At 39.7% G+C, this 25,612-nt stretch overlaps 1 protein-coding gene across 2 annotated transcripts in view; it reads right to left on the bottom strand.

Moving 5' to 3' along the window:
* Positions 1-6,269: 6,269 nt before the first annotated feature.
* The window catches only part of lrpprc (leucine-rich pentatricopeptide repeat containing), a 162,708-nt gene continuing 143,365 nt past the window's right edge, over positions 6,270-25,612 (bottom strand). For both annotated transcript variants that reach the window (XM_069931064.1, XM_069931065.1), the window contains 9 exons: positions 23,889-24,015; positions 18,300-18,388; positions 17,166-17,370; positions 15,361-15,497; positions 13,748-13,863; positions 9,959-10,033; positions 8,925-9,009; positions 8,672-8,814; positions 6,270-6,480 (listed from right to left, as the gene is read on the bottom strand). In XM_069931064.1, the coding sequence (XP_069787165.1) occupies positions 6,412-6,480; positions 8,672-8,814; positions 8,925-9,009; positions 9,959-10,033; positions 13,748-13,863; positions 15,361-15,497; positions 17,166-17,370; positions 18,300-18,388; positions 23,889-24,015 (1,046 nt within the window). In that variant the 3' untranslated portion in view covers positions 6,270-6,411. The remainder of the gene's footprint in view (positions 6,481-8,671; positions 8,815-8,924; positions 9,010-9,958; positions 10,034-13,747; positions 13,864-15,360; positions 15,498-17,165; positions 17,371-18,299; positions 18,389-23,888; positions 24,016-25,612) is intronic.

The following is a 25,612-nucleotide window of genomic DNA, read 5'->3' on the forward strand; positions in this document are numbered from 1 at the left end:
CCCCGCGAAGGCTACCATGCTCGCCCACCTGCACTCCGACCTGCATATGGCGCTCTCCATCGATGCCTCTGCCACAGCCATCGGTGCCGTCCTGGAGCAGCAGGTGAGCGGACAATGGAAGCCGCTGGCATTCTTCAGCCGGCTTCGCTGCCCACCAGAGTGCAAGTATAACGCTTTTGACCGTGAGTTATTGGGCTGCTCCAGTGGCGGTGCAACATTTCCGCTATTTCTTGGTGGGGAGGACTTTTACCATCTTCACTGACCACAAAGCCCTCACCCAGGCACTCGCGATGGTGAAGGACCCCTGATCGGCTCGCCAGCACCGTCACCTCTCCATTGTGTTGGAGTTTACCACCGACATTCGGCACAAGGCAGGGAAGGACAATGTGGTCGCTGATGCACTCTTGCGACCGGCCATCTGCACACTGACGCCCAGCCTAGACTTTGACCAGCTCACCCGGGACCAGAAGTCCGATGAGACGCAGGCCTTCAGGACTGCCATCACGGGCCTGCAATTCCGAGACCTCCTGACTCCGAGTGGCGGAAGTACCGTCCTGTGTGATATCTCCATGGGCACCCCGCAGCCAGGGATTCCCCAACAGTGGCATAGGCAAGTCTTCCATCACATTCACAACCTTTCGCACACGTCCATCGGGTCCATGGTCCAATGGTGGTAGAGCGGTTCATCCGGCATGGGCTGTGGAAGCAGATCGTGGGCTGGGCCAGAACATGCACCCATTGCCAAATGTCCAAGATACACATGCACACCAGGGCATCTGTGCAAGAGTTCGAGCACGTCTGGGAATAGTTCAGCCACATTCACGTGGACATAGTCTGGCCTTTACCTGTTTCCCGGGACAACCATTACCTATTCACGGTGGTGGACCACACCACTCATTGGCCCGAGGCAATCCCAATGCCGGATGCCTCCACGGACTCCTGCTTCCGAGCGCTGTTGCACAGTTGGGTTACCCGGTTCGGCGTTCTGAATCACCTCACCAGCAATCGGGGTGCCCAGTTCACCTCTGCGCTCTGGGCACAGCTCGCCAACAGGTTGGGGATCAAGCTACACCGCACCACGGCCTATCACCCGCAGGCTGCACTGTCCCCTTAGGTTGGCACTTATGGCCCGCCTCACTGGTCCCGACTGGGTGGACGAACTGCCTTGGGTGCTCCTGGGCATCCGCTCCACGCCCAAGGAGGATCTGCAGGCGTCATCAACTGAGCTGGTCCTTGGCGCACTGCTAGCACTTCCTGGTGAGTTCATCATCATGCCTCACAATCCCCAGAGGTCACCGCATGAGCTGCTTCCCCAACTCCGTGTCCGTTTGGACACCTTCGCAACCCACCGCTGTCCAGTCATGGCACATGGCCATCTTACGTCCCAAGTGAGCTGCTTTCTGCGGAGTACATTTTTATTTGGCAGGGCCCACCTGCGGCACCTCTGCAGAGACCTTAAGAGGGGCCTGTCCTGGGTAAACTTGTACCTCTCACTTTGTTCGTTTTAGATTGGTCACAGAGCTACCGAAAGAAAATAGACACACACACCTTGAGCAGTTCAGTTTATACAAATCTTTATTACAAATTCTAAAGCTGATATCAAACTACAATATGCAAGTCCTTCCCAATTATACTTATCAATGCCTGGACTGGTCCCAACTGCCGAAGCGGGGCAACGACTGCACACTTGTAGTAGGTTGTCGGGGCGCCGGTAGCAGCTTCTCCACCTCCCCCGACCGGGATGTTGGCTGGACTCTAGAAGTTCTTCTTGCTAAGAGATGTTGCCACCTCTCGGAGAGTCTCAAACTTCAGCAGCGGGACCATGGCTTATATTACCCAAAAACTGCTTACCCAAGCACCTATTCCCAGCACAGCAAGAAAGATAAGCTAGCAAGCTAGCATGCCTAAGCTTCTATCGAATAACACAACTTTCAGCTTATCACTTTGAATACAATGGTTTATTTTGCATTAAGGCTAGGCCTCTGACAGTCCGTGACCAAAACATTGCGTCAAGGCTAGGCCTCTGACAGTCTGTGACCAAAACAAGCAGGAAGATTAAATGTTCTTGGTACATAGATGTCCTTTTGTCAGATAACTGCATCTCTGGGCCCCATGGAGGAATTTAGCTTATGTCTAACAAGCAGGTTCTCAGCCTTGCAGAAGCAGAGGCTGCAAAAGTAAAAAAACATGGTTTAAAGCTGAAGCAAAAAGCATGGTTTAAATCCTCCAAGGTTGTACAAGGTTGTCCAGCGTTCAGGGTCTACGTTGACGCTGCACATCAGCGGCAGGCGGGAAGTTTACTGTGCCGGTTTTGGGGTGGGGGGGGCTGTGTGGTGGCACATCACTAGGCAGGCGAATTGGCCCCACTAGTAATCCACGCGGCGGGGCAGCCGGCCAAAATGGCGCCGTCAGGGGGGGTTTCCCCTTCTTCACAGCACAGGGCTCAGAAGCCCGCGCTGGGGGACCATGTGACACCCAGGTGACGTCAGCACCCCCCAGCGCAGTTCTCAGCCAGGTCCGGGCTGGGAGTATAAGTCCAGCCCAGCAGCCAGCAATCAATCAGTTCTGCTCACTGAGCTCAACCCATCTGGTTGTGCGTTCTTTCAGTAGCAGTGTAGCTGCCGCTACAAGATCTTTTTTGTTCAATGAAAACATGTTAAGAACTGTTCTCTTCCCTGTCCCTCCCAGCACAATACATTTGTTTTCAGTTATAATTCTGATGATGAATAAGGTGCTCTTTAACAGTTTGAAGTTTCATAATTTAATTGCTACATGTCCAAATGAAAAATGTCAGCTTCTAAATTCAGTTCATACATTAAAAATGAAATAAAAGATTAAACAATCAAGTACAAAAGGTATTGTGGAGAAATTACATTTTAAAAATTCAAAAAGAATAGCTAATCAGCATTGGACTATGTAGCTCTGTCACCTTGTAGTATCCTGATAATACTTTTCAGAGGAGGGATAAAATTATGCAAATTGAGTGGAACTGTTGTTTTTTTTAATTATTTCTATGAAACTTGGTTCATTTTTAAAAACATTTTCTGAAGAATATTGGATGAACTTCTCAACAGCAGGATATACTTGGTGAGGAATTTGAGATTTTGTATGTCACCAGACTAAAAGATTTCTACAGGTGTACCGGGGAGAGCATTCTTACTGGTTGTAGCACTGTCTGGTACGGAAGGGCAAATGCACAGGGTCAGGAAAAAAGTCCAGAGTTTTTAGAAAGGGAGCTGATCTCATTAAAACGATGACATTCTTAAGGGTCTTGATACAAGGAAGATCACTTTAGATATCAGGTTTGTTTCCTCTCACTGGTGTCTCTAAAACCATAAGAAATATCTCAAGAGATTGGCTATTGAGGCAGAGAAACTGGTTTAACATCTCAGCTATGCTGACTGTGATGGCCAGCTACGCTGACCCATTTGCCTGCATTCAGCCTACATCCCTCTTTGCAGCAACTGTCAAAATCTGTCTCTACTGTCATATTAAATGTGCATGTTATGTCCATATTTTATAAATGAGGCACCCCCTATGCATTATGTATTTGTGTGCTATACAAGAATATTTTTTACACGTTGAAAGAACACGCACAATATATAGCAGGCATGAGAAGTTAGAGCGAGCGTGGGAAATTTATACCTGCATTGAAAGAACGCACACAATTTGTAGTAGCCATGGGAAAGATGTGCCGGTAATTTATAGTGAGTGTGGGAATGTAATAGCGGCAATGAAAGAACGTGCACAATTTATAGCATGCATGGGAAATTTTGATATTGGTAATATCTCTTTGTACTGAATGCCATTCTATTCCTATAAACAGGACATCTGGATAGGGCATTGCACCTTATCAATGTTAATTGCCCAGATCCATCCCAGAGGAGTGAGATTTACATCAAGCGCCACTGATTTGAGACAATATGAGAATTAAAATCCTGCTTAACTCTGAAGTCGGTCTTCAATCTATTTAATTAAATCCTCTCCAAAGCTTATTAGTAGGTGTTTTTAAACTGCCGCACCTGGGTCGCCCTCTTGGGACTCAGGTGCGTTTAATGGGTTGAAGGTGCTCCCAGCACCTTTTAACCTGCAGGGGGAAATCGCCCTATTAAATCGCCACCGTGGAGGATCCCGCTCCAGCAATGACACAGTGAGTGACGCATCACTGGATAAAATGAAGTAAAAGATTTTAACCTTACTCTTCCTGGGAAGCACGTTTAAACCACACTGTAATATCCCCTTTCCTGGCCTGCACTGCTGAGTTCCTTCTCTAAATTTGAACATGGTGCCAACAAGCTGCCTGGTGGTGCACGCATGCAAGTGCTGACATCACCGGAAAAATCAGGTCAGCCATTTGCATTTTCAAGCCGCTGGTGGACGAGACCTAGGTAAGTTTAACTGGGTTCCTTGACTACCTCCGAGGTAGGACAAGGACCCGCTTGATTTCGGAGCATGCTGACCGGGTCGGATCCTTTCAAGCTGCCTCATGAGTGGGGTGCTAACCAGGCAAAGTGCCTAGTTAAACCCATTTTGCAAGGCAGCTTGAAAGCACCTAATGTGTTGCAGCAGGATATCATCTATATAATGGGAAATTGACAACTCTGGGAGAAGTTGATTGGGTGTCAATTACAGAAGATGAAATGTGACAGATACTGGTATGCGTTTTATCTCATGTTCCATTTAAATACAAATTGCTTTGGTCAGTCGGAATTTAGAATACTATAACTGGGCGGTATATGTATGTGCACATTATACGAAAATATTTTCACACAATTTATGATGTTCTGCGCGTTATGTGCACGTTATTTGAATGAAAATACAGTATTTCCTCTTGCAGCTCATTCCAGATATTAGAGTCAGGGCAATTCAGCACAGAAAAACCCAACTTGTCCAAGTCAAACAATTTGCCTTCCTGCTTAAGTCACACTTGGCCGCATTAGGCCCATACCTCTCCCATCGATGAACTTATCCAAGTGTTTCTTAAAGGAACATAACTGCCTCTACCCCTTTGTTTGGCAGCTCATTACACATGCCAATTACCATGAGTGATGAACTGTCGACTGGTGTCTCTTCTAATCCCACTTCCTCACCAAATTTATGCCCTATGTTAGATTCTTCTAATCTGGGAAACTCACTTTTCACCTTATCTATCCCCTTCATAACTTCATAGACATCAATAAGAACCCCTCCTACACTCTTAGGAATCCAGGCCTACTTTTTCAACTTCTCCAATCCCGACCAGATTATGAACCTTTTCAACTTTATAAAACCCTTCCTAAAATTAGGGAGCCAAACCTGCACACAATATTCCAAGTGTGAACTCACCAATGTCTTGTATAATTTCAACAATTAAATCCCCCAAATGATGAAAGCAAGACATCTGTAAGTAGAAAAACCTGCCCCTCAGATCTCCTTCTTTTCCCCCTCTTTAAACCCATCTCTTTTGGTTCTATTCTCATTTTCTAGATTCTTCTATCTGAACATAATTGAGCAAAGTTCTCAGAGCCTCAATTTTGTAAGCCGGAAGAAACAAAAACAGGATAGCCGAGCTTCGATTAGAATTTCCCTGCCTTGGCCACACAAACGAGGGTGATGTAGCTGTTGCCAACATGCCAACTGGCGATTGCCAGAGTTTCACAATGTTACCATGGTTACCCACAAGAGTGAAGCAGAATCATCACTGGAATCAGTCTATATATATATTTTTTTTTTAAACTTGAAACTTTCACCAATTACCCAGTGCATGACATAATGAGGTAACAACATTGTAATAGAGAACATTTAGGAAAAAAAAACCTCATTTTTAGTTTGATCCTTCACTTCTGAAGGAGGAAGCTTTTGCACTCAGTGGGCATATACTGGAAGCCCAGATGGTCACAGGGAGGACATACAAACTCCATTCGAGATCAGGATTGAACCTAGATCACTGTAGATGTGCCACCTTGTCATTTATGGAAATGATGAACTCAGTCAAGCAGGAGGAAGAAAACCACAAGCAGCAAGACTCCAGAACGACTGAGCTCTTTTCAATGCACAACGAGACTCACAAGCACCTGCTTTGTGACAATACAGCATACCCTCAGTACTGCACTGACGCTAGCCTGGATGAAATGTCTCAAGTTCTATTACTGAACCATAGCCAACATGGGAATTACAGTCATTTCAATGTTTTCATAAATTGCTGAAGCAGAAATTATAACCTAATGAATAAAATGGCAGCAATTATAAACACCGAGAAAGAAAAAGAATGGATTGCATAAGAGATAGGCTTGGCTCATCCAAATTTTTATTTGTCACATTAAATATCCTGTACAGTGAAACATATAGTTAAAGTCACCACATTTCAGAAATACACATAATCATTTTGGTTCCTCAACAGTATAAAAGTGTCTGATAATTTCCATCTTCATCTCAGCTTTCATCAGACGATTCCGCTGCTTTTTCTCGTTTCAGCTTTTCTGCATAAAATTTAAAACTCTCCTATTTCAACAAAGAAAAGAAAATTATATGAAGTCTACTATGTCCTTCTGGTGTGGACTAAGTCAGCCATAATACCTATCAACATTAATCCCATTTAATTACATTAGGCCCACATCCCTTTGCGCTGTGCTTACACAAAATGTTGTACTTCTGAAGTGCAATCATTATGCTGTAGGAGACACAACATACAGCAAGATCCCACAGTATGATGATCTTAATTAAGGGATAAATAGACTGATCAGAAGACAAGGATAACTCTCTGTTCTGAGAGAGCTCCATTAAATCTTTTGAGGCCATCTGATGGGGCAGAGCAAATTTTGTTTTAAACCTCCTCTGACAAACAATGTCAGCATTGCCCCTGCACGAGGGTGTCAGGTTAGAGCCTGTGGAGTGGACTTAAACTCACACCCTCTTAGAGGCAAGAATCTTTAATAGGCCAGCCATCACTGACACCGTTTAATGCATGGTCTGAGCAGATAACTTTCAGTTCAGCGGACAATTCCCTGAATAACATTATGTTCCGAAAGGCAAAATATGACTCAACTCCAACATGTCTGGAGTTCTTGCTGACCCTTTCAACAGTGATGGAATTAAGCCTGACTATAATTCAGTGCCAGCTGAATGAATACAGTTTTGCAGCTCCCTTTGAAAATGACTGAGGTAAATGGTGAAAACAGAGGAAATAAACACTTGCTTTCCATGTTCACTTCTTGCATTTGAAACTTTCTCTTTTGAAATTCGGATTCAGATTTTGCTGCAGTCTAATGGGGTGACTCTCCTGTCAACAAATTCCTTCCATACAGTAATGAGAAATCTCTCAAATGCCTGCAGCTCAATCAAGGGAAATCTCACAATTCTATCTTCTCATGTTGGGCATCTTATAGCAGTGAAGGTTTCATTGTTTATTCTTGTACATCAAACCAGACTATTGCTGGTGGGCAATCAAAATATCGGACCAAAACAGCATGCACACATTAGGATCAGGGCAGACCGTTCATCACCTTACACTGACCAAGGAAATTAATTAGATAATGACTGACTTGCATCTCAACTGTATATATGGTACCTGCAGCAACATTCAGTGGCTTGGAGTCAAAACAAGAGGCTGTAGAACAACAGAATTAGTTTGCTCTAGAGTACCTTTGAGGCAGGAGTGAGCTTGCTAAAGGAGCAAGGAAGTGAAGAATTGTCACCGAAGCTCAGGCAGTGAATTGTCACTTTCAGCGGAGAAAGATCAGTCCAGGGAAACAGGCGCGGACTTCCCAAAGGACCAGCCGGCCGAGAAAAGTAGGCGCAGCCTTCACAATTTTCATTTTCAATTTAGAGATACAGCAGGGTAACAGGCCATTCTGGCCCACGAGCCTGTGCCACCCAAATACACCAATTAACCTACAAACCCCAAGGCCGAGAGGAAACCGGGGCATCCAGAGGTAAATCAAAACTCCTTAGAGGCAGTACTGATTTCGAGCCCAGGTCACTCACTGGTGCTGCACGTGCTCCGCTTACAACTATGCTAACTGTGTTGACCTTAGTTTAGAAAAATTGAGGTTTTTATAATTTTCATACCCATGTTTTTACTTGTCTGTGTTGCCTTATTTATGACTGGATTAAAACTCAAGCTCCAGAGGTAATATTAAAAGTTTCAACTCTATTGGGATGAGTAGGGATTCAATAATGCAGTATTAAGTGATAATAGGTTAGTATAATTTTCTATGGTTGGGATATAAAGAGACTTGCACGTTCATCTGTCGCTCTTTGAATTTAGTTTCTCCATTTTTAACTTTCACTTTCCCTGGGGGTGGGGGTGGGGAAACAAGGAGCAGCATAAAAATGTTGCTTTCTAAGGGCTGTCATGAAGTTTCCATGGAGCACATTCCTCCAACATTAAAAATGAAATTCATTGTATGGGACCTATATTCTACTCATTCATCTATGGTAAGCCAGGCTGTGTAGCCACATTGTTTAGATTTTTCATTCACCTGTAGTAATACTGAAAATTAAACATCAGATGTTGGTAGAACCTATACAAAGTAGCTGAATCCTACTCTTGACTGATGTCCTAAATCAAAAACAGTTCCCAACACGAGTTACCTTGTAGAGTGCTTTCCATTCATAGTGATCACTTTATCCTAGATATACCCTGCCGGGTAACACATCAGTGGCTGAAACAATTAGACAAAGCAATACTCACAGGCGGCTCAGTGAAGGTGACAGGTTCCCCTGCACTTTTCAAAAGCATGGCAAGCCGCTTCAGAAACAGGTCATCTGGTTCTATTCTCTCTTCTTTTACCTTTTCATACAAAGCCTTTGCAGAATCCACATTATTATCTAATGCTAAAGAAAAACAGACATTTGAATAGCCTTACAACTGTAGCCAAACCCATGCAATTATTGCCCCAATAAACTAGGTTGCTTTAGGATAAGCTTGATGTTACATAGTTTACCGTGACATTTCATTAGGTACGCATATGCAAGTTCTTTTTCTGGAAAATCTTGGATCAGATCAAGGAGCCCAAGGATTTTGTGAGCCTGAGGAAGTAAAAACCCACACAATTTACAATGGAACACATTTTCAGACATCCTGAAGCTGTCAAAAGTATGGCATGAATCCCAACATTTTTCAGAATGAAGCCATTCAAACAGACTGAACAGAAACAGAGGGGACTCCTGAAAGGAAATAATTTGAATACGGTTTTTGCTGTGATTCCTTCCACATCAGAAGGACATTTAAGCCATTAAGAATTAGGTCAGTTCCCAGAACACCCTCTGGTTCAATACATCTACATATCTCCCTCCAACCTATTTGCTCTCGTACTCTATTCATTCCACCCAATTCACCTGCCACCCACCTGCATGGAGGACATTTTACAGAGACCAATGTCTTTGAAATGTTGGAGGAAACCCAATTGCGCATAGGGCACAGGGCAAACTCCACACAAGCAGCTACCAAAGTCAGGATCAAAACCGAATCTCAAGAGCTGCTATGCAGCAGTGTACTTGTTGCCATTATTTGCTCTATCATCCTCTCTGTTAGCAGAGATATTTTAGACACCAGTTCATTCAGCTGAAAATTTCAAATGGATCAAAATTGATCATGCTTCAAATAACTTTAAAAATAATGTCCTGGGGAGGAATAGTGGGTTTTCCCCATCCCTCCCTCCACATGGATGATGTTTACAACCTTACATTCAGAGGAGCATGGTTAGGGCAGGAGTGGGGCTGCTGTTGACAAGGAGCAGCTTTCTTATTGAGGTTAAAAAAAAGATGACCACACATTCATCTTTGAACAGATAATAATGCATGTCGCTTGTTTTACTAATAGCAGACTTCAGGCAGACTCAAGGTCTTTGCTAATAAACATCACAAGATTCAAAGTGAATAGGAAGATTCTTATTAAAAGGAACAAGTGCTTACCCCCCCCAGCCCCCGGACACAGTACACAAAACAAATCAGCAGTTTGAATCTTCAGTGCACATACCTGCCCAGCTTGCTGTGCAGTCCTAGTTATGAATGAAACCAAACTCCTTCTCTGTTCTGTAATTGCAGGGCATCTCTGAAAAAAATATCAACCCCCCCCCCAACCAAAGATATTATTTACCACTAATTCAAATTTATTGAGAGCAAGAGTTTGACTGTTCATACAAAATAACCAAAATATTTATTATTTAAATACATTGCAAAATTCCTTTATTGCCATGTAATGATATAGAACATGTAACATTACATGTTACATGAGATTGCTTTATTCACTCTGTAGATGCATTGAGAATTACGGGGGAGAATATTATATAACAATTTAATACATTTATTTAATTTCAATATAAAGCTAAATATTTCAAGGTCAATGCAGAGTAAAATTCCCCTATTCTGCTAAAATACTTCTGGAAAAAAAAACTTGCTGTATTCTAGTCCATTTATGTTTGTGACCAGATTAGATCACAATTAGTTTTCACTTAAGTGGAGAAACAGCACAAATTGTCAGCCCATGTCAGTAACAAGGTACACCAACTTCACCCATTGAAGTGTGGTAAGTAAACCACGTGCATGCTTCATTCTGGAATGCTGAGCATCAAGTTATCATCGACTCCGTCAATGAAGCATTCATGAATCTTGCACTAAGATCCCATAGCCACCTGGCTCTCTGATGAAAAACTGCCCCATGACAACAAAGGTCTTCAATGAGACTTGGAAATAGAAGATCACCTTCCATATCCCAGCAGGCATCTCTCAAAGAATGCAGGAAAAGATTTGCCAGTGCCTTCAGTGTGCCAGTCCAATTGAGGAAAAGTATGTTTGAAAGTCAGGCAAGACATCAAACCTGACAAAAAAAAAATTGAATTCCATTGATTTTTCCCTTACCCTCCTGTTCACTGGGGAAAGCAGATACCTGGAAGTACTGATGAGATACCAGCTACGGCGTCTCAGCAAAATACACTGGCTGGGCACGTGAACCCTCTGTCAGGCTTGTATCTCCTGCACCAAAGCACCAATTACATCCACTTTGTTGTTGCTTGCTCAAAATCAGGCTCTGAAAACAGACTCCTGGATCGAAGCTATCAGTCTAATAATTCAAGGAGGTTCCAAAAAACTCCTCACATCTGGACTTCTCGACTCCCAAAGAGACAAGAGACTTACAATGACATCCCAGTTCATAAGAATTTGGTTGGGATTTTGTCCCTTATGATCTTTGTTCAGTTAATAGACGTTTGAGCCCAACATTGTTTCGTAAAGGTGTAGTGTTACTATCCACAGGACACAACTTGACAAATACTAACCACTATCAATGGAGAAAATATACAATTTAACATTATGCACAGCTGCTTGAATTTGTCATAAAACTCAAAAAGAGCTTTCTTAGAATTTTTACCTTTACAAGGCAATAGCATCTAAGTAGAGTCAAAGTCCTAAAATCTGGACTTTTTGAAAACGCTCACACTTTTTAAATTTTGCGGGATTTTGAGTGCGTGCATACGTAAATGCTACAGATGCGGAAACGAACAAATAAGTTTTTTCGGGTACTTTTATTTATATGAAAAATGCTTTGTTAATAAACTATCAAAATTTACCTCTTCATCTCTTCTTTATTCCTCCTTAAATATGAATTTCAAAAGTACTGCTTAAGAATCTGGAAAATCCAGACCGACCCAATCCCCGACCAATGCAGGTTTTAGTACTTCTACTGTATTGTCATGGGCATGGGTAGATGGGAAAGTTGATTGATGGAAATGACAGTTGTGTCAAACTCTACCATGAAAAGTTGTTATATTCTACATAGGTCAAATTTTTTTCCTCTAACAAATAATCTGGTTAAAATTTATCCTCTGCTATTGTGTTTTATTTTAGAATTTATAGAAGAGATAACCAAGTTAAATAGTCTAAATGTTCAACTATATTTTCTGAATTGATGGTGGGCTATGCAAAGTACTGTTTAGTTGGCTTTTTTTTTTGCATTTATTAACCTAATTGCACTCCAGTAAAAGCTGCCTTGTTTATTGTCAGAGAGAAGAGTGTGCACAGGCTGACAGCGTGAGTTCCCATGAACCCAGCAATCTGCAAGATCACTGATTGTTTGGCTGCCACCTGCTGGGAATAGACTTGTTGTCAGTGCATGTGTATACACTGTCAATGGCAGCTTTTATTCCCCTTAGACTGCTCAACATTTGCTGTTTTACATCATAAACCATCAGAAAGCCTCAACGCTGTTGTCTCATTCTCTGAAGATTATCACCCTGTCATTTACAGCAAACTCAGAACATGTAGTAACAGCAACCTATGAATTTATGCATTTGTGAGTTGTTGGAAAATTACAGACAGAACATGACTGATAAAAATAAAATGCAACACTAAATCTTCACAGAATAAGTGGAATATGAGCAGTGACGGCTACCCACCCAATCAAGTTTATGTCAGATTATGTCAGAAAAATTGGAAGAATGCACCTGCCTCAAACACAGGCTTCACTTCTAGGGGCAAGCATTGCAAAAAATATTATAAATTTTGCATCTTTTAAAATAAAAATACAAGTTCCATGATACTTATTTCAAGAACAATAAAGCTGTAAGGAAAGTGAAAGCATAAAACAAAAATCTGATCTTCATTTCACGAGGAGGAACACATCTCGTTACTTATGGTAGTTGCTTTTATCCAACTGGATGGCACTTAAAGAATATAAATAACTATTTTCCATGCAATCAAAGTATTAATATTCCTTCACAATATTTAAAATTTGTTCTGTTCTATAATAACAGAACACACCTTTTTAAAAAAAATTAATTCTCAACATGCAAACACTGCTGGTAAGGTCAACATTTAATGTCTTTGCTCATTATCTAACAGAAGAAGGTGGTAATAGGTTATCAATTTTAGCTGACAGAGAAATGGTTGACAATACCAGCAGTGAGGTCAGGTAGGATGTACCTTATCTGCTGGGCAACCATGATGGTTGATTGATACATATACAGGCAAGATATTTTACATCTGAAAGGAAACTTGGAGAGGCTAATGAAGTTCCTTGTGTTTGTTTTCCTACTCTGTCCTTACGGGTGCTAAGGGGAAAAGGGTTGCATGATGCTTTCCAGAAGGGTTCATTGAGTTGCGGCAGTGCATTTTGTAAATAGAGCACAATACACCATGGTGCATTGGTGTAAAGGGAATTAAGATTTAGAGTGGGGGAAAAAAAAGATAAGATTTTGGGGACCAAAGAGAATTACAAATCAGGGTGGAAGGTGGGTTTGAAGTTGATCACGTCAAATGGCACAGCAGTTTGAGGCATCATGTGACCAACACCCATTTCTTACATGTCATTCAACCAGCTGCTTTGCCCAATATAGCTTGAGCTTCAAGTGTTTTAGAGCTATTTTCATGTAGTTAAGAATATTCATCAAATTCCTGTGGATTACAGTTGACAGCGATGATCATAGTTGATGGGACTGCTTTAATTTTTCTTTAAAGGAAAAATAAATTAATTCTTTATGACATAAAAATGTTTAAGTTTTATAATATTCACCCATTTTATCTCTCTTGATACTCTGAGGAATAAATGTGCTTCATTAAGTGATAAGATGCTGAACAGGACACTAAGGAACCATAGTTGAAAATGCTGCTCAAATTGGAATCAAGTTAAATGTGCAACTTCTCAGGGCTGGAGAGCAACTCCAACTGTTTAAATAGATACTGTATTAAAAATACAAGATGACAAATGCCTTTTAAATTCTTTTAAAAATATGAAACATGAAAGCAATACCAATACACAATTCTTGATGCATACCTGTAAAAGAAATTTGGCATCCTCTGTTCTGTCATTATTTATATACTGTAGAAAGAGGTCTGTCACTGGTGTGTACACTGCAAACTGGTTAGCTAATCGTTCAGCCATGGCACTCACTAGAAGACAAAAGAAAATGTGATGTATTTTTCCAATTATATTTGAAAAATGTAACACAAGAATTCACTTTACAGTCTATTGTAACTTCTTGTTGCATTTAATTGGGTTTTCAGCAATGCAAAGGTTACTGGATGGTAGAAGGGAAAAGTGCATAGGTGAAAGACCCACATGAATCTGCTTGGTGAAATGCTGCTCTATTCAAGTCTGCTGAAATGTACAATTTATGGTGGGAGTGCAACAGAACAAGGACAGAATGAAGCTTTCAATTTTAAAGTTGATATTTATTTTTTTTCCCTAAAATGTAACACATGTTAGTTAACTAAAAAAAATCCAAAGTTCTTTCTCATTGGCCAAACTAATTATTTATTAAAAGGGTTCATGTTATTATTTGTTTGGGTTCCAACTGCTAACCAACCAGACTGCTCTATTTTTATTAGATACGTACATAATGCCTAAAAAAAACTCTCAAAAATTCTGTTGATGATCATTTTCACTGGAGCAGGGCTATTTTTCCAAAGATACTACATACTTTTGTGACCATCCAAGTTTAAACCATAAAAGCCGATATAGAGAAGCAAATTAAAAATATTTGTGGAACACACAAAATCCTGGAGGAACTCAACAGTTCAGGCAGCATTCACAGAAGGCAATTCATTAACCTTCATCATGAACAGCAAGGGTAGAGCCTAAATAAAGGGGTGGGGGGGGGGGGGGAGGAAAGCAAGCTGACAGATGAGATGAGATGTAGCTTGGAGGGGGAACAATTGGGGAAAAAAAAGCAAGCCTCTAGGCTGGCTGAAACATCAGGTTTACCTGGTATGAGGAAAAGGAGGGAAAATAGGAGAGGCAACAAACCAGATGGTTACAAACAAAGTAATTCTTATTGAGTAGTGGAGACAGTGGTTTAGATATGTCTGCAGTGGAGAATAATTGTGGAGCGATTCACTCTGATCGAACCTTGAAGGGATAAACCAATACTCTAACTCGGCTATTAAAATCTTTACATGCCTTCTCAAAACAAGAGTTGAGGGCAGCTCTGGGGAATGGCCATGGTGAAAAAGAGCAATGATTTTAATCGACGTCAAATATAAAGGCAAGGGTTTGGTCGAACAGATCAGTTAAGTTGCTGAAATATGCTTAATTTGCATAAAAGTTGCACAATAGAGAGTTGACTATTGAAGATGTTTTCATCGCATCAGATGCTGTTTTGCCAATGCTTTACATTCCAAAGTCGCTCTGGCATGAGCATTACCAGTGAGCATATACCTCAGTCTGCAATATTGCAACTCTCTCAGGCAGGCCAGGCAACAGCCATCCCAAAATCAGATTGTGAATTAAGAATTAATTGGTGCCTGACAACTCACAAAAGGTAAAGGGAAATATCAAATGCCAAAAGGCATTTGGTTCAATATTGGTATCGCTCATGCTTGTACATAAAACATGCTCATGCTTTAGCTGACACACATCAGGCAGCAAGTATAGCCAGGTAACCTTACATTTATCTATTGCCTCTTCACATTTTTCTTCCAAAACCTTACGGAACACGTAGGAGATGCTTGTCGGTTGCTGTTGAGAATTTTCTTCTGGAATGTACATGGGCTCAATATATTGCACGGCTGCATCAACATTCCCACTGAAAGAATAGCAAACATTGTCATTATATCCTAGCTGAATTTTAAAAGCATCAGGACACGAAACAAAGCAGAAAAAATAGTTTCATTTTTTCCCCATAAATATTACAAAATGAGTTCTTTCTATGCAGCTGTTACTGCAATGAAGCAGAAATTATGAAAGTAGAAAAGAATTCACAGATGAATGGACACAATCAACAGTAATCAGATGCATTACGGTAACGAACTTATGACCTTGAAAAGTCTAAATCACCATGATGTGCACTTTAAAAAAAATTCTATTAAATGACAAAGACTATCGTCATGGCTATCTGTTCAGGCAATTTACAAAGTGAACTGAATTTTTTGCACCAAAGGAACAGATTCTAAATAATGCAAACTGAAAATGTCCAATATTCTTGATCATTCAATGAAATATTTATAACACATTTTCCCAGACACCACTTATTTTCCCAAATGAATGCAAAAGTCGATATTTTTTCCAAAAGATCCATTCTGAAATTAGTGACAAATAGCCTCATCTATATTGTTACAATATCCTCGATCCAGTCCATGCCAGAACTAAAAATGTAAAAGAAATGGAGGTAATCTGGGCTTGTCGGAAGGGCAGCTGGGCATAAATACTTGTTATTCTCAAACACCTGAATCAAAATGCAGAAAAAATAGCTCATGGCACATTGACATCTTTTCCAAATTCAAAAAAAATCAAAACCCTTGTACTGTTTCCCCATTTCTCTGAACCCCATTGCAGCAACATAGCACATGCAAGATCATACCTGTAACTTCCTAATTTACAAACTGTCTTGCATCAGGGAAATGTAAACCATACTCAATGTGCTACTGTATTGGGAAAGATTTAGCTACAAAATATGCATTTAAAATGTATGCAGATACACACTATTTTTTTGCATCATTTATTAGTATGATTTATGTGGCAAAAAGCCATAGAATACAATTTATATTCCACTTGAACTTCATTTATAAATAGCTTGCAAATTTGTTTGGAACTGTCCTGGAAAACCATTTTGCAAAGGTTCAGAGCCCTTCTCTGTGAGAGGAAATAAATGGTTCAAATTGTTTGGCACTGTTCAGTATCTCATGAATTAAAATCATTGCTAATTAAAAAAAAACACTATTTACTGGTTTATATCAAACATTTTTAATATGGTTGAGAAGACTGATAAAATAAAATGGGAGCTCAAAAGAAATGACTTTAGATGAATATGTGCATAACCACTTTTTTTAAAACACTTTATATTTCAAATTAAACACAAATGTAACCATGATCAGTCATCATACAACCGTTACAACTCTGAACGTACAGAAGATAATGATTTTTATTATTTCCAGGAAACCAGTAAAGATAGGAGAAAGAAAGATAGAATGACGAAAAATAACAAAATAAAGCATGAGGTGTTGTATTATCCAAAGTAATTCATATTAATGAAAAATTGTGTACAAGTATTTTTTTCTGGATTCCAAGTTCTTGATTGTGTAGATAAATTTTTGTTTATCAAAAGAGAAGCAAACATCTAAAATGAGCAGAACAAACTTTGTTTTTAACAAATTATATCATTGGAATTGACTGAAAGTCAATTTTGAAATTAATGGAATTAATATTTTATATTCATAATATATCTCAATGCAATTTTTGACAAATGTTTACTTACTTCTTTATGTGAGCCAGGATGTAATTATTGATAAATAACATCCTGGATAAATTAATCGATTCTGGTAGATCTCCCAGCAACTGCTCCACAGATTGAATTTGTTCCACATCTCCCTTCAAACCCAAAGCTTGAATTAGTCTTGCAACAGAAATCTGGCTGGGCAGCTGATTAGCTTGCAACATCTCCTTCAGAGCTGCCACACCATCTAGAAGGTAATATTTAAATAAAATCAATGAAAAGGATTCATAGGACTAAGGTAATAGAAACATAACCAAATATTGTAAATATACTTTATTTGCGATGAACACATAAAAATGGTTTCTCAATTAATCCAATATATAGGTAGATCTGTGTATCTCTCCCTCCCATTTTTATACCTTTGGATTCACCTTTTCTTTCAGAAAGAAAGTTTGAAAGTGGCTTTGCAGATTTAGAGTTAAATAATATTTAATGGATTAATAAAATATAAAACTATTGAAAAATCATTCCTGCATAATGTTTAAAATGCACAATTATAAATAAAAATGAAACCATTGGCATGAAGTTAAACTTGAACAAACATTTGCTTGCATGCTTTATATGTTCAACTATTACCGAATGTAGCATTGTACACACATAGACACCAGGGGAATTTAATTGGAAATAAATGCATTTGAGAGCAATTAAACATCATGCTTTCTATCTGCTATAATTATATTAAAACTCAAATGTTTTCAACATTTTATTAATATTGCTTTGCCGCAAGGTTGCCTTAGATTTTGTAATTATTTAAAGGTGAATTTGTTCATTCATCCAGCAATAACATTCTTGAAAGCTTATATTTTGATTTCTCCCCCACCACCCCACCTCCGTAAGTCTATTGCCTGCAGCCTACTGGTTTAGCTAAGACAAAACCATTCTCTGTTAAATGGAATGGAAACTGGACTAAGTGGCCAAATGACAAGTACATTCATATTCAGCTTCAGTTGTATTATAGATGCATATATAGTAATTTATGTCTCTCAGCTATTACAAAAGACTCTTGATAAGCAGGTAATTTGCTAAATGGACTCCTTTATCACAGCATACGAAAGGCGTTACATGAAAATCTGCAGAGGCATTAACATGATGTAAAGGTCATAATGTGTGACATACCTTTCAGATTATCCCGCCTAACTTGCGTTATGATGAGTAGGCTGTTGGCAGCGTCGTTCAGTGTAAAGCCCTTGATGTGGGTCTCAACTCTAAAGAAGCAGACATTTAGAAAGGAATTACTGACATGCTTCTGATATGATAATAAATGGTTGAGACGGAGGTGAAATTACAAAAACTACCATTCCAATGTTAGAAATGTTGCCACAAATGTCGACCTGTAGACAGCTTTTATGTTAGAATGTCAAATACTGAAAAAGTGATTTTTCTTCCCCTTGCTTTTTTTTGGTTCTGACAGCTGCCATAAGTGGTATCCTAGGCAGCAGGGAGAGAGTAATGCTTAGGCAAGTGGTCTAGATGCCAGAATATTATCTTTCAAACAGAGAGATATTAGACAATGAAAAAGTCACAGATCAGAGTTTCAGAATGCAGGTAATTTTTTTTATTGGGAGGGCGGAGTAGAAAGATGGATTGACAGGCATCCATGGATGGCTGCTGCGACAGAATCATGCCTTGCTGTGAAATCTATCCACATACAACATCTACTACTGGCAATAAGTAATAAATTGCATCTAAAACACTGTCAATAATGTACTTCATTCCAGAGCTGACATATCACAAGACCACAAACAATGCTTTAAAACCAGGCAACACAATGTGCTGCATAAGTGGCATCTGACATTAAATAATTATTCGAGTTATTGTATCAGCTCTCTTGCCATAAAATTTAGCACCTTAATACACTAACATACATTTAAAATCTTCCAACCACTAGAATATCACCAAAAAAAAAAATCGCTTTATATTTCACAGCTGAAAAAGTTAACAAAATATCCAAGTCCCCCTGAAACACAACACAGGAAGCTTTGCCTATTGGATAGTACTTTAGGCAAAAAGTTGCAGGCTCAGCATTAAAAGTTAATGCAATACAAAAGGGAACTAACAAAGATGAAAGAGATGATCTTTTAGGTAAGGTGCTTAACCAAGACCTGATCTACTTGTCCATACGAACAAGTGTACACTGAAGAGTTCAACAATGTGTTCCATACTAACCACCATGCCCTCTGGAATCAATTCACCAAAAACAATCAACTGGACATTTCCCCCCCCCCCCCCACCAGTTTGTTTGTGCAACTTCTCTGCTTTCTCATGTAGCGGTTGGTATTGTCTGAAAGCAAATTAGCTGAAGCATTTTGTGACATGTCTACATATGATTAAATAGTTCACATTGCTTATAATATGAGGTCATTATTTAAGATAGAAAGGTTAAAATATGTTTAAAAATAACTTGGAAAAAAGATTGTTATGCTTTCAATGTACTTTCAAATCATGAACAGAAACATCTTTTTCCATGCTGTATTCTATCTACAAATACAATTAGAAACATGCAAACATAAAATACTCCATATCGAAGTAACTCCTCCAATTCAGATCAATGAAATATTAAATCATAATTAAGGAAAATGTAAAACAATCTTCAGATAAGATTAGAAAAAACGTGACTGGTTAATTTCTCTGATCACAGGCTCATTCATACAGACAAAAACTGATGGACTGATGGTCAATCAACCGAAAATGCCCCTCTAAAAAAACTAGGACTCTGGAGAACACCTTCCGAGCCAGTGGGCTTAACTCCCATGAGACTTTCACCAGCTCTCGACTGAACCTACTGGGGTAGTGGTTTCGCCTATCATCTACCAACCCCTATCGCATCTTCCTTCGATCTGCTCAAATTTGTCCTGATCCCTCTGTCCTGATGGAGGGTCCAAACCTGTAACTTTTTGGCTCCACAGATGCCCAATCATTCCCATGTTTTGCTTTTGTTGGAATTTATTTAATCTATTGTGAACCAATCCTTTTCCACATGATGGAAAATGCAAAGGAACTTCACTTCCACAAAGGCAAGAAGATGAGAAGAAATTACTTCATTTAAGTGGGGACGGGGGAGGTGAGGGGATCAGTGAAATTCTCTACTCCAAAGAAATATAGTGAAACTGTGACTGAACATCATCATGTATGAGATTGATGGATTTTTACTTATAACAGGAATCGAGGGCTATAGACACAATGCCGGAAAGTACCACTGAGATAAAAGATGAGATGTGGTAGTGTCAGATAGTGGAGCAGGTGTGAGGCACCTAAATGACCCATTCATCCATTTACATTCTTTTGTGACTCACTTTTACTAGTGTTGCGATGGACATACACAACCATGACAAACCAACTGATGAAAGATCAAGTTTCATTTAAGTTTGGCAAAAAGATTAAATTGGGAGAGATGTCCCACAAACTAAGAGCAATTACTGAAAGTCAAGTTAGAAGGACTTTATGGGTCAACCTCACCGCGTGTATCCTTGCAACGTCTGAATACTGAATAGCTCATCTAATTTTATGACTGTAATTTGTCCCAGCACTTTAGTACAACTAAAAGGCTTGCTAGCCCATTTCAAAACACTCAAGATTTTGTTCCTCAGACAATTAATGTACATGCTCAAACTACAAATATAATTCAAGATTCTTTTATTATCATACAACATAGAAATTGTAATATTACACAAAATTTATTTCTGCCTGCCGTAAATAACAGAGTTGTCATCAGTATTGATGGCAAAAAAAGGTCTTTTCAGAAACACAGTGTCCGTGGATTTGCCTCCAGTAGTCACGCAGCCTCTGTAACTGCACAGACCCAATCAATTTATTGGCAATACGAGCTCCAGATCCAAACCTCCGACATGATCAGGAAGCCTTCAGTGCCCTCAGCACACTCACAAATCCCAATTCTTTAAGTCCCTTGACTGCAAGACACTGACTGCCTGTCTGCAGCCTGTATGGGTCCTTCAGATTCTGAGCCCCTTGTTGGTCCACTACCATGATCATTGCTCTGTAGAGTGGTCTCCTCTGCTTCTCCTTCTCAACAGAGAATGCTCTCCCCATTTCTGGTGCCCTGCGCTGATCCCCTGGAGTCTGCAACCCCTTGTGGTCACTGCCAGCAGACGCTGCCATCTTGGGCACAAACACCATCAGCTTCTTTAATAGGCCATTTAAAGCCTGTATGGATCTGTTGGCATTAGGACCGGGCAGCTGGACCCTGCAGAGCAGCACTGTCTCTGCTGCCTGCTCTCCCAGATCCATATCAGTGTTAGAGCTGCCATTAGAGTAGCTCTGGCAGTGCCACCATTTCTTTTATATGTCTGAGTAATCACTTAAAAGCAACAATTCCCATCATTCCAAATTGATATTTCCAATGAATTGAAATTTGGTTATTGGCTAAAAAAAATTACAGCCTTAAAATAATCAAAATTCATAATAAAAGACATGGCAAATTCAGCCAAACAAATCTATTACATCCGCTTTAAATCAATCAGCTTTTAATTTAGGATGTGCTGCTTTGCAGTGCCAGAGACCCAGTTTCAATTCTGACCTCAGGAGCTGTCTGCATGGTCTCCCTATGATTCTGTAGGTATCCTCTGGCACTCTGGTTTTCTCCCTAAGACATGCAAATTGGCAGATTAACTGGCCTCTATAAATTTCCCAAGTGTGAGTTTCCCAAGTATGTGAGTTGTCGAATCTGGGGGAATTGATAAGAACGAGAGGAAAATCATGGATAGCTGATAGATGATGCAGACTCAGCCAGAGAGCCTGTTTCCATGCAGTAACTCTGATCTATAAAGCCTGTATTACTGGCTTCAACATTCAAGCAACTTTATTTTAAAAGAGACAATAGTTTCTAGCCAATGCATAGCATAACATCCCAAGCTCAAATAAACTCATGCAAAGTTATTTCTTCTTAACTCTCAGTTTGAGTGATAACTTTACATTTTATGGCTCTGCATGTAGAGGAGTTGGTCTTTCTCTAGGCACAGATAAAATATTTCATTTGTTTTAAACCTTTCAAATCCATTGTTTTGTATTTTCTCACATTGTTCAAATTTACGTGCACTCTTAAGTAATACACTTGTGAGAAACAGAAGTACCTTCACAGAATTTGCTCAAGACAAAAATTGAGAACAAAGAACTTTTATTATACTATTACAACAATGCAAAGTTGGGTGCTTCCCCTTACCCTGGGAATACACACAGATACTGGGGCTGACCCAACTTTTATACATTTCATTTCAGTACAGAGATACCTTCCCCCTAACATTCTTCTGCCTCCTGGATTGGTTTAGCATTAGGTAATTCTGCCCACGTGGATTCTAACTTCTTATCAGTTTATGTGCCTTCCTGCAAACTTGTTAGCCAGGAAATATCATGTCTTTGTTCTTTACTCATTAATCAATCCCCAAGACTTGCTAAAGCTATCTACTTGCTATCCTGTTTTGAAGATCCTTATTTTATTATACTTTTATAACCCTTCCTGATTTAACCCATAATACTTCATTTCTAATGAGCACTTGCTTGACTCCTCACATTCCAGTATCCCTTACACACTCAAATGTACGTCATACTTCAACTGCCACGTTATCCACGTTTCGAATACATTCACCTTCTCTTCTTCTCTGACTTCTCTTTCAAAGTAGGCATTGTTAGCATAATGCTATTGGAGTGCCAGCTACATGGGTTCAAATCCAATGCTGTCTGTAAGGAGTTTGTACGTTCTCCCTATGATCTGCGGATGTGGTGGCTTCCTCCCACCCTCCAAAACATATGAGGTTGTGGGTTAATTTGGTGTAAATGGATAGCACAGGGTTCAACGGCCAGAATCGGCCTCTACCGTCCTTAAATAAAATTAAAGTAAATTAAAAACCTTACATTATAGTGCCCTTTAAATTTGCATATAGAGAACTGTGCATTTCCAGCTCTTCCCCGCCCCCCCTTTCATTGATCCTCAGCTTATCTTCCGGAAGGTAATTGGTGAAGAGGTAATTTTCTGGAAATATAACTCTAATATAAAAACTCTTTCAGGACCAAAGCTTACCTACATTAAATATGCCACAAGCTTTCTGTCAAACCGAGAGAAATTAAAAACTTTTAATGACAAAAAGACATTATCTTTACAAGCCAGAAAGCATCAATCCATGTACAAAAACCTGCATAATCCATACTCTACAACCTCTCAGTGGATGAGATTACACCATTTTTCAGAGACTCATTTGAGCTGAGGTTGAACAATTATGTTGGTGCTCTGAACCTAAAGGTACTCCTTCACTACAAGCACATTTCCTGGCCTCAAGAATTTTGAGATCTGTTCGGAATCAGGGTCATGTGAGAATTACAGTGTATAATCCCAAGAAAATATTTTACACAGTACAAGGTTAAACTATCCTTTAGTCAATTTCAGCCTCCACGGTTCAAATAATACAGCACCAGTCTCTGGATTTTCTTACGCTTGAGGCCAATCCTCTTAATTCCTGCCTAAGCCCCGATTGCTCAGTTGTGATTTCTCCTTTTCCATCTGTCAGTCTTAAATCAACAATTTGTACATTAGACAGTATAATGCAGACAATAAAGGATTTACGTTTCACTATATTAAATCTTTTGCCACAATTAAAAAGTTGAGCTATTAGATCACTAATCACCAGGAGTCACACAAACAATTTTTTTTCAACTTGCCTTCTTCCCAATCCTGACCAAACTCAATTTTAAACTTACTTGCTTTTGACATCCATGGCTTCCTCCAGTAACCCGTGACTTAGAAGAGTCTTTATGAAGCTTGAATAAGCAGCCGAGCTAAATAGTAGACCCTTATTTTCAGCTTCCTGAAATACTTGACGGGCTTCTAACAAAATGAAAACAATTCTCTTAAAATTGAAATGAAACAAAAATAGGTTTTTGCTAACAAACCCCCCATTAAAAAAAAATAACTTTCCAACAACAAGAGAAATCTCTTGGGCTTCTTCAGTCATTAGAAATAAAGAGTCTACATCGAAGGTGACTAATATATAAATACTACGAAGATCAGAAAAATTTATTACTTTTAAAAATTAATCAGTGTTTATTGTATTGTCTAATTCAATCCCACATCCCAGCAGATCACATTTAATGCAGACTACTTTTGAAAGTTGCAATGAAATACGATTCCAACAACTTTTAATTAATGTTTGAATTTTACAACAGTGACAAGTGGCATGTGAATTGTTATTTGATCAACCAGTTAAATAGTCTAAATGACCAAGCTCAATTATAAAACCATAATAGCATTGCAGTTATGGCCTCATTCGTAGTTAAGTTCATTTATTTTTTTTAAATAGAGGAATCCTGACCACCAGAAAAGAATAAAAGATGTTAAATGCTAGAAACTCAGGGGCATCCGAAGAGAAAGAAAGTGTCAACATGTCAGAGGCTGACCTAAAATATTAATATCTGTTCAGAAAGTTGAACTGAAATAGGACTTCCCACTTTGCAGAACCTAGCCAAGCTGAGCTTTTCCCCAGCATTTTTATTTCGCACTTACAGAATATAAAAATTATTTCTGTCTCAAAAATAGTCTTCCCAGGTGCCAGCATCGAGTGATGCAAGTAAATGATCCAACTGTCAAATGTTCAGGATAATCTACAACTTGCCTTCACTGCTATTTCCTTTCTGAAGGCTCAACCAGTTTGTTCTCCTAATCACTACAAACCTTCAAGTCAGTACTTTGCTGGATCTAAAAAGCTTAGTATCAAGTCAAGAGGGGATGGGACCTGGAGCGATAGGTCAGTGGAAGAAGTGCATGGAGTAAAGCCAGATCTATCATATAGCGAGACTTTGAGGAAGGAGAAGCAGAATAAAGGTTATAAAAGTAGTAAGGTAGAAGGGCTAAAGTGCATGTATTTGAATGCAAGAAGCATCAGGAATATGGACTGAGAGCTTCAATACAAACATGGAACTATGATGTAGTGGCCATCACAGAGATTTTACTGTCACCAGAGCATGAATGAATGCTGAATATTCTTGGATTTCAGTTTTTTTTTAAGGGATGGGGGGAAGGGGGCAGTGGTGAAGGGCAGTGGTGAAGGGGAGGCATTACTGGTCAGGGATGCTATTACAGGTGCAGAAAGGATGGGTAATGTAGGAAGATCCTCTATTGAGTCAGTGTGGGTGGAAGTTAAGATCAGGAAGGGAAAAGTTACTCCACTGGAAGTATTCTACAGGCCCCAAGGTAGCAGTATGGATAATAAGGAGCAAATTGGGAGGCACATTTCAGAAAGATGCAAAAATAACAGGGTTGTTATCATGGGTGACTTCAACTTCCCTAACATTGACTGGCATCTGCTTAGTTCCAAAGGGGCAGAGTTTGTTAAGTGTGTCCAGGACGGATTCCTGTCACAGTTCGTTGACAGGCTGACGAAGGGGAATGCCATATTAGATCTAGTATTAGGTAATGGACTGGGTCA

Source organism: Narcine bancroftii, chromosome 4, assembly GCF_036971445.1.
Source record: "Narcine bancroftii isolate sNarBan1 chromosome 4, sNarBan1.hap1, whole genome shotgun sequence".
NCBI classification, from domain to species: domain Eukaryota; kingdom Metazoa; phylum Chordata; class Chondrichthyes; order Torpediniformes; family Narcinidae; genus Narcine; species Narcine bancroftii.